Genomic DNA, 10,806 nt, shown 5'->3' on the forward strand with positions numbered 1-10,806 from the left:
GACCAGCAAAAAATAGTTTTTCTAAAGTACCAAATAGTGTTTCTCTGGTATTACATAAATGTTAGATATTATTATTGTTGCCATTATTATCTCTCAACTCCAAAGCCCTCATATTAATACACACACTTTTAGTACTTCATAAATTCCAGTCTAAGATACCTCCAAGAAATCCCTGGTTGACAATGACAATCAATGTTCAACATGATGTCAATAAGAGAAGGAGAAACAGATGAGGGGAGGTATAAGTGAGGAGGAGGGGGAGACACAAAGAGAGGGAGAGACAGAGACAGAGAGAGACAGAGAATGAGAGAGAGATAGAGAGTGAGTGAGAGACAGAGAGACAAAGTGAGTGAGAGACAGAGTGAGTAAGAGACAGAGAGAGAGAGAAGGACTTGAGAACTATCAAAAATTCCATTAATTAGAAGAAATTACTTGAAACATGGTATTCCCATTTTTGGAGGCAGTTAAGGAAACTTCCTGAGTAACAGAATGAAAGGTGCCAGATAAATTAGCCCAGGCCTAAAAACCCAATAAAAGACCCACAAAATGGTATGTCTCTTAGTCTAAGTCTTTCTACATAAAAATAGTAGAACCTTAAAAGGAACTCTTCATGAATTAGAAGCAAAAAAAAGTTCAACCATTAGGGACCCTCACAGCCTGGTCCCTCCAAATTGTAGAACCTACCTGCCCCACGCTGTAGGTCAGCTTTACAGAGTGACAGACACCACATGGTCTTCTCAAGCCTGTGCCAGTTCCTAATCCTAAAGACACTTTACACCAGCTAGCTTCAAGGCATCTAAAAGTTTCTAAAGTACTCTGAGCAGAATGTACAAAGACAGAAGCATGGTCTATGAAAGGATTCAGAAGAGGAAAAGGAAAACAAGATTAAACATCTGATATTCTTTTGAAATTAAGCTAGATTACAACAAACTACCCAAGACTACCTTAATCCAGAGTTTAGCCCATAAAACAACACAGAAACCAGGGAATTTGACCATACAAGCCAAAAATGTTCAAGGACCTGACAATAAAACCTGCAAAGTATGCCACAAAAATGTTACATACCACCTGTATAGTTCCACAGTATACATGTAGTGCTATATACAATAGAATGCTTCAGCAATTTTTAAGGGAGTGTGGAAAGAAGAGCACCAAAAGTTAAATAACTTAAAGAAATAAAACTTAATAGAAGTAAAAATTTAATTCTTTTTCAGGTTATTAATGCTCAGTGCCAAATTCCAAGAAATTGTTGTAAGAATAGACAAAAAAATTTATGTCAATAAAAAAAAGTATGGGCCAAGAGGAATTTTAGTGTATAGTTCTAAGCAATACAGATATTACAGAAGCTAGTGTGATCTTCTGGTATTATGAATATTCTGTCTAGTCTGATGATAAAACTTCTCCTTGTGCTAATTTTTTTCACTCTGTATAATCTAGAAGCATGAATAATTTGAGAGCCATTGTAATATTAAAAATTATTTTGACTAGTTTTTATAATATTAAAAAAAGAAAAATTCAAAATTCCCATTCTGTGAAAACTGGACAATACATCTGATCTTTCAGCAGACCCAATGATATTAGGCATCCTTCCTACGGAAAAAAAAGAATATAGACTATACCACACCTTCCATATATCACATTTGCTGTCTTCCCATTGGCTTTCTAACTTGAATAAATCACAATTACAGAAGCAAAACATTTTTATTTCTCCTCCACCACCTATACTAATTGTTTCTAGTTTCTATTATCTTCACTACCCCTACTACTGCCTGTACCTATCTTGCCCAGTATTTCTCTTTCCTCTTCCATTACCAACACCACTATTTGTCAAGCTCTACCTTTGTTGTTGTTCAATCATTTTCAGCCATGTCTCACTCTTCATGAAACCATTTAAAATTTTCTTGACAAAGATGTTGGAGTGCTTTGCCATTTTTCTTTGCCAGCTCATTTTATAGGTGAGGAAATTGAAGCAAACAGGATTAAGTGACTTGCCTAGGGGCACAAAGCTAGTAAGTATTTGAGGCCAGATCCAAACTCAAGAAGATGAATCTTCCTGATTCAGGCCTTTTAGTTGCCCCAAATTCTGCCTTGCACTTTCCCAAAACAACTCTCATAGCCATCTTTACTACTACTTCTGCTTCTTGTTGCTATCCTCTGCCTTCCATGACTAAACTCCCTTTGTGTAGTGATCACGTGGTGAGGGATGAGAAGGAAGAAGTGCAATTATTATAAATACAAGCATTTTAGAATTGTACATTTACACAATGCACATTTCCTTCATATTCTTCCTTATTTATTGTAGTTGAAGTTAAATATGTGGATTAACTATGACCACAGATAATATAAGAAAATCTAGGTAGTACTTACTGTTTGTTACACATAATGATTTATTTTCTTTCTAACAGTTATATAATATTATTTTTAAAAAATGAATAGGGGAGAGAAGATGCATCTATGATTTATGTCCTTTTGATTGTGGTAACAGTTATTTATGTTATTTCAACTCACACTTCCCTCAGAACCAATCATCATATGAAGACACAAAGCTTTGTTTCAGTGAAGGCATAGTAGAAAAGAATGTGGTTTCTGGTACAACCTACAGCTCAGGAGAGTTGATTCTTCCTCATCTCAGGTTTTAGGACCTCTGACTTCTCTTACCTTCTCCTAAACCATCACAAAGCAAAACTAGTAGAATCAACAGCTGATCCTAGGAAGAATTTATGTCCTCTTTTACTGGGAATTTCATCATAATTTCATCTATCTTCCTAGAGTAATGCCCCTGACTGCTCTTTCAGAAGGAACAAAGGATGACTAAAAAGTGAGGCTTTTTTATCTCATTTGATATTGGTATTATTCCTATAAAATAGGTAGGGCACATATTATCCACATTTTAAAGATGGAGCTAAGGTTCAAAAAGATTTTATATTTTACTCGTCATATTTCAGATCCATAAACAAGACAAGGAACTTCTGGTTCTCAGTCCAATATTCATTTTGACTCTTATTTTGACTCTACAAATTAATTGTAAAACATCAGCAAAATTTTCAGCAACTTCAAAGACTTTATTAAATAAAACAATTACATACAAATTTTCTTCACCAAGTAAAGTTATTTGGCTGGAAGTTTTCTGAATAAATAAAACCAAGTAAAAATACATGTAAGGGGGATTTAGCTTCCCTTCCCACCTTCCCTAGCCAGTTGACGTAATCATGGAAAAAAAAGTTATGGATAAAAGAAGTAATAAACTATTAATAATTTAAGGAAGTACAAAGAACAATTAACTTTCTACTATCCCTTTACAAAGTATGAAGGAGTTCTCTCTGTTAGAATTAGAGATGAATAAATGGTCAAAGGATATGAACAGACAATTCCCAGATGAAGAAATTGAAACTTTCTAGCCATATGAAAAGATGCTCCAAGTAAAGAGAAATGTAAATTAAGACAACTCTGAGATACCACTACATACCTGTCGGATTGACTAGAATGACAGGGAAAGATAATGTGGAATGTTGGAGGGAATGTGAGAAAACTAGGACACTGATACATTGTTGGTAGAATTGTGAATACATCCAGCCATTCTGGAGAGCAATTTGGAACTACGCTCAAAAAGTTATCAAACTGTGCATACCCTTTGATCCAGCAATGTTATGACTGGGCTTATATCCCAAAGAGCTCTTAAAGAAGGGAAAAGGACCTGTATGTGCAAGAATGTTTGTGGCAGCCCTCTTTGTAGTGGCTAGAAACTGGAAACTGAATGGATGCCCATCAATTGGAGAATGGCTGAATAAATTGTGGTATATGAATGTTATGGAATATTATTGTTCTGTAAGAAATGACCAGCAGGATGATTTCCAGACCAGAAAGGCCTGGAGAGACTTACATGAACTGATGCTGAGTGAAATGAGCAGGACCAGGAGATCATTATATACCTCAACAACAATACAATATGATGACCAATTCTGATGGACATGGCTCTCTTCAACAATAAGATGAACCAAATCAGTTCCAATAATGCAGTAATGAATAGAACCAGCTACACCCAGTGAAAGAACTCTGGGAAATGGGTGTGAACCACTACATAGAATTCCCAATCTTTTTATTTTTGTCTGCCTGCATTTTTTATTTCCTTCACAGGTTAATTGCACATTATTTCAAAGTCCAATTCTTCTTGTGCAGCAAAACAACTGTATGGATGTGTATACATATATTGTATTTAACATATACTTTAATATATTTAACATGTATTGATCTATCTGCCATCTGGGGGGGGGTGGGAGGAAGGAGGGGAAAAATTGGAACAAAAGGTTTTGCAGTTGTCGATGCTGAAAAATTACCCATGCATATATCTTGTAAATAAAAAGCTATGATAAAAAAAAAAAGAATTAGAGATGAGGCCTGGTCATTTCTAGGAAAAAAAAAAAAGATTGGTCACGCAATTGCTATGGAAACATAAGACAAAGGGAAGATCCTAAGTTTTTATCATAAATTTATAAGTTTAGACCTTTTAAACTATTGAGTCCAAACCTCTCGTTTTACAGATAAGGAAAGAGAAGTAAAATATATATACTGTTTTCACAGAGAGTATATATATTTTTCTTGCTGAATCTGTCTCACTTATCCCCCATTCTTTCTTAAATTGTTTTTTAAGGATCACTCAGGAATGACCAATCTATTTTTCCACTTAATTGTAAGGTCACACAACCAAGCGTCTGAGATGGGATTTGAAACTACATCTTCTTGACTCCAAGTTGAAGGCCTCTCTACTGTACCACACTGACACTGACAGAAAATAGATTCAAGAAATAAAACTTCTGGCAGCAGAGAAGAGAATGGGCTATGGATTATCAGCTGAAAAAAGTAGCATATACAGAAAGTCCACTGAATGGCTCACCCCATAGGGATGCTACACCTAAAAAGGAGCAGGATGAAGACTCCAAAGAGATAGTCCTATGCCTTACCAGAGGCATCAGTTGTCCTAGTCACATGTGCTTCCTATCTGTGCTTCTAAGTTTGCATTCACCATCTTCTCATCCATGCTCTGTGTATTTATTTGTTGGAAAGAGCACTCCAGGTTGGAAACTGCCCTCCCAATATCAGCAGTAAACCTCGGGGATCCTAAGGAGACAAAGTGAGAAGAGAGAAAAGCAGGCAGGAACAGTGTCCTAATATGAGAATTGTTTGAAAGTGATTGGTTTCAGAGGGAGCTAGATGGTTCAGTGGATAGAACACCAAATAATTTTAGAAGTATACTATCTTAGGTGAAACATTATATATTATATCTAATTATATGTGGAGAAGTTAGCTCCATAGACAATATTATAAGTAGGCAATCAAATAAATGACATTATAAGAGAATTTTAAGAACAGAACTCATATATTTAAAACTAGTAAGAACTACTTGAACCCCTTCATTTTATAGGCCCAAAGTGGTTATGTGGGGCAGATGTTAGGAATTGGATGATAGTAAAATGTTAGTAAGGCATGGGAGCCATTACTGAAATGATTATGATGAAGGAACAGGCATGGTGGTATTGTTTTTGGAGGTGGGTTTATTTATTATATTGAGGAATAAGAAAATTTAAAACTATCAACTTAGCTAAATTTAGGGCAATTGTATGACTAAGTTGGGTACGATAAGCTAATGAATTTTTCAACCACAGCAACACTTAAAGAACTCAATGCTACAAAAGGATATGGTGTACTCTGGTAGAAAGAGAATCAATACCAATCAAATCACAGATCCTTCAAATATTAATATGTGTTTCAAACAAATCTGTTATATCACTGGTATTAGGTTATGTTAATCAGGTTATGGCAAACAATATATGCGGCTACTGACATAAAACAAAAGCAAAAGTATACCTATTTCCATATCACATTTTTTCCAGTACTGTATTACTTAGTAAATTAGTCCTAAAGATTTATTAAAACACAAATGTATACAAATGCCTGTGTGAACAAAAATCTTATGCATTTTCTATAGCTTTCTGTCCCACATGTTTAAGTGAAGAATATTTTTAAAGGCAATAATGTAGTACTGTACCTGACAAACTGAAGAAAATGAATTGTTTTCATTTAGAATATAATTTGTTTAGTGTAAAAGTTATAAAACTAACTTCAAAATTAAGACTTCCCCCCCAAAAAATAGTTCCCTAAAAAGATATATATTCTTAGTGATTTCTAGTTTTAACAGAGCTCCTAAGATAGTGTAATTGCTAAGATAAAAGCTTTTTTTTAAATCAATATTTATTAAATTACAACCTCTTTGTGTTCTTTTCTGTGAATAAAATTAATCTAACATTTTTTCTTAATGAAATCAAAACTGTTTACAGTCAAAATATAAGGAGGAAATTCTTAGGAAAGACACAGTCCATCAAAGGTAATAGTTAAAGTTTAAGGAAGACAAAAGAAGCAAACTAAAAATCTTGAATTAGGACCTAATTCAATCGGGATGGTTTTTTAAAATTTAAATTAAAATTAAATCTCAGAAATAACTTAAAGTAGATCTAGAGCCAGCTGATATATTCTCCTGAAAAGAATAGGAGAATATTCATAAAATATTATGAATTCATCTTTTTAATTACTTGGGGAAATATACATTAAATAACTCTAAAGAGTATAGTATCTATTAATAGTTGTTCCTTCACAAGTCATAACAAAAGCAAATTTTGTTCAGGTGTTAAATTAATAATTAAATTTATAAAACATTGTTTAATTTGTGTTTTTGATAAAAAAAAATTAAGTTAGTTACTAGGTGAGTTTGACTTCTCAATAAAACACAATTTGAAATGACAGAAGCTATAGGGTTGCTTAAATTATATTTCTACTGTAAATATTCTAATATACCTCCCTCACATTTGATAATCAACTACTACACTTTTTAAAGACAGCTAAGAATCTACTTTCCAACATATTATTATGTTCAAGCACTGCATTCAGTATTTCTATTCAGTTCATTAGAGGTATGCATAGTTATTTAATAAATCTTATTTTCCTCCCAATAAAATAGAAGGCAAAGTTGCAAATATAGTGGGTAAATATAAACTTGCACAAATAAAATAGATCAGTGAAAAATATGGACTACATCTGCATTTTGAGGCAATGACCTTCAAAATTCAAGTCAGCATTCCCTAGCTGTTAACAATGTTCTTCACAGGAGAATGATTATACTACAGTCCTACAATGCATACTTTCCTTTATCATAGATTATCAATACATTTGCATATTATAAGTAATGAAAGAATTCTTGTAATAAAGTGATAACAAAGCAACTTCATTTAGGAAATATAAAGATTTGGGGGCTAATTTTATAACATTTTACAAATTGGAAGATTAAGGTAACTAATTCAGCAATGTAAAAGATTGCAATAACATTTTGTGTTAAATTTCATAATCCCCAAAATATGACAGGTAGATGTGTATAGATCAATCTTTTTATAAATATATATTGTATATATTCATATATATTGCTCTTATTTCCTAGAGAAGTTTAAACATACATACATGTATACTTGTACACATATATACGATATACTAAGAGTTTATATACTTTGTATGTAGACATACTTACCTGTATGTACACATTCATGTATATATTTTTTAAAGTTATCAAGAATTATATGGCACTTTTAGAAAACAAAATGCAATATTGAAAAATCAAAGAATTAGAATTCCAAAGATGATAGGAATCACTGATCTTATACAACAACAAAAAAATGCTTCACTAATCCTTTCCATATTGCTTCCAAATATTATTAAAAATTAAATCACATTGTAGCAAAGAAAAGAATTGCTAAGGAAAAAATAATTCTCAAACACATAAGTCATGTTCATAGAATATATTCCTTTCATATGATATGCTGTTTTGATTTTTTCTTCTCTAATTTTTATAACTCATAAAAGTAAACCAAAAAATGTTTGTGTGATGCTATGGTCCTTTTTTTTTTAAGGCCTGGATTTTCAATGGTAGGTTATTCTAGTTTCAGTTAAGACCAACAGAGTATGCTAGTATAAAATGGTCTTGTAAGCATGCACTCTGTAGCAAATCATAAGCAGCATTCTTAAAGATTAAATATTTGTATTTCCTTATTCAAAGTAGATCACAGAAACTATCAATACTTATAATATGAAGTCATCTAATCACTAATCCCTGACATTATTCCAGCTAATAGAGAAAATAATCAAGTGACTTATCTTGATTCATTAAAAATCCTTGATAGCCAGCCATTTCTATTAGAAGGATGATGTCATTAATCCTTCAATTTAAGTAAAACCTAAAAAACTATTAATAGCCCTGAAAAATTGTGTCAGTAACTTCTCAAAAATTCACCTCAAACAAACCATATCCCAGCAGTATATTATGAGACTTGTCTAGGAGGTTCTCAAAACCATCCAAATTATGCTTTTAGAAAAAACTTTAAACTTTAAAACCAACTAAAATATACATACTTTAAAACATCTACTGCAGCGGCCCATAATAAGTTTCACATATCCAAATGGAATAGGTGTATATATCACTTTTTTTCCTTCCACAATGTTAAAAATTATTTTTTGTAAATCTAACCATGAGACATGAAAATACAACATAAAGTAACTCATCATTCTGAAAAGGAAATAACAAACAGCATCTCAAATAATCACCATCAAATACAGTAGGGCTTTTACTTGATGGCTAGCCTAATCACAAATTCTGCTCAGTCTGTGCTTCTGTGTCTTTAAAATAGATTTTCTACTCTTTCCTCTAAACTCACGCACCTTTGGTAGCACCTAACGGTTATGCTGACAACAAGGGGAAGAGGAAAGAAACAGATTAAGAGATTGAGGACTGAACCCAGAACCAAGGCAGCAAAGAGCAGCATCTATCACAACCGCCTTCCTCCTTCACACACTGCTACATCCCAATTCAGAAGGGGAGGGTGTGAGAAGGGCCAGAGCCACTGGGGCTGGTGCCAACAGTTTCTGTCTGCCACATCTTGGAACCCAGAGCTTTCGATCTTTCAACTAGGGCTGTGGGAATCAGGTAACACGCCACTGATTTCTGCTGTTTGTTTCTGGGGAGGGGGAGAAAAAGGCAGTTTCCAACTGCGAATTCCTAATGAATTAAGCACTGAGGGTTTTTCAGTGTTTTTCATCCCTGACTAAAGGAGGAGAAAGGGTTGTTACTGCATTCCTGAGAACGACTACTACTCCTGACGTACCACACAGCAGTAGGGAGGAACAGAAGAGCACGGGATCGTAATATACCAGGCGCTGAAGGGATTCTTTTCATTCTGTGCAGCGCTGTTGTTTTTTAAGTCGCTGATTCTCTACCATGCGCCCCCCACCCCATAGCTGAGACTTGCACTAAATCTACAACCTCTTTCTTTCACCCCACCTCCATACCCACATACATACACCTGCTAGAAACACAACATCGTATTGGAAGTAAATGGCGGTGGTCTATGTGTGTGTCTGTGTGTGAAGGGGTTTATGGGGTGGGGGGCTGAGAAATGTCTGAAAGAGGAGTCGTTTTCTCTGTTCAATAGGCCACCCTGCATGGACTGTTGTGCTCAATCCTACATTCCGAGTCTGACTCACAAAACGATGAAACATGACATATACCATTATTCTTCCCATCAAAGAAAGCAAAGCCGACCAGCTCCAGCGCAGGGCCCCCCAAGTCCTTCTGTCCTTCCCGAGTCCCTTCCCAACAGCAGGCGCAGCAACTCGGCCCGCTACCCCAAGAATGAGTATCTGCTGCCTCTGGTCATGGACTTCAAAAAACCAAAAAAGCCAAACCAAAAACCCAGCCTGGACGGGGCAGCCGGGTCAAACACGTCCTGACCTGTTCCCCATGAGTGCATTCGGCAGGGGTGCCCTGCCCAGGGGACAGCTCCCTCTCGGGGCAGGCTTTTTGTGCAGCCAGAGTGGCAGGGACAGCTCAAGGCAGGCTTTCTCAAGCACTCCAGAGGAGGGGCACTAGCAAAGGGGCTAGGGAGGGTCCTTGGAACACGAGCCCACACCTGAGTCCGCGGCACACTTGGAGATCGCCCGCCCTGTTCAGGAAAGCCTAGAGAAACAAAAGTGGGGAAAAGAGAAAGAAAGGGGACATCGCGTCCCGCTCCCGAGGAGTGCTTTGAGAGAGGTTCCCCCTTCCCCCTCGGGAAAGTGCCCCCAGCTGAGCCGCAGCCGGTCCGCGGACAAAGCCCAGGGAGGCGAATGGAAGCGAGCGGCCCCGAGCCAAGTTACCCCGGAGCTGCCGCCGCCGCCGCCGCTGCAGCGGGAAGGGTGACAGAGAGGGGGGCGAGCCAACGGCTGCGCCCGCGCCGGGTAGGTGGTGGGCGGATAAGGGCGCGGGGGCTGCTGACCTGGATGGTACAGGTGTACTCGCTGTCGTCCAGGAGCCGCACGGTGCAGCTGTACTCGCGGTCCAGGTTCCTGCTGCTGCCGCTCATCAACCTGCTCAGCATCTTCCCGCCCGTCCACCAGCCAGCCCGCCCCCGGGAGCGACGCGGCGGCGGCGGCGGCGCTGCGGACCCCGGACCAGATCAGGCGCTCCTCACTGGGGCAGCGCGGCGCCGGCCCCGGGCACCTGCACCATCACCCCGGTCGGGCCGCGCTGCCTCTGCTTTCTCTCTCTTCCTTTTCTTCCTCCTCCTCCTAGTCCTCGGCCACCCCGCTGCAGCCCGCCAGCAGCCAGCAAGCCCAGAGACTGCTGCTCAGCTCCTCTCCGCTCCGCGCCCCGTTCTCCTTTCAGCGCCCCTCTGCCGGGCTCAGCTCGCGGGGCGGGGCTTTTATGACAAGGAAGCCAATGAAAGCCAGCGCGGC

The 10,806-nt window shown here is 37.6% G+C and overlaps 1 protein-coding gene across 2 annotated transcripts in view; it reads right to left on the minus strand.

The window, feature by feature from the left end:
- Positions 1-10,506, minus strand: part of FRMD5 (FERM domain containing 5) — a 365,304-nt gene extending 354,798 nt beyond the window's left edge. For both annotated transcript variants that reach the window (XM_023500960.2, XM_003756063.4), the window contains exon 1: positions 10,347-10,506. In XM_023500960.2, the coding sequence (XP_023356728.2) occupies positions 10,347-10,448 (102 nt within the window). In that variant the 5' untranslated portion in view covers positions 10,449-10,506. The remainder of the gene's footprint in view (positions 1-10,346) is intronic.
- Positions 10,507-10,806: the final 300 nt, after the last annotated feature.

Source organism: Sarcophilus harrisii, chromosome 2, assembly GCF_902635505.1.
Source record: "Sarcophilus harrisii chromosome 2, mSarHar1.11, whole genome shotgun sequence".
Lineage (NCBI taxonomy): Eukaryota > Metazoa > Chordata > Mammalia > Dasyuromorphia > Dasyuridae > Sarcophilus > Sarcophilus harrisii.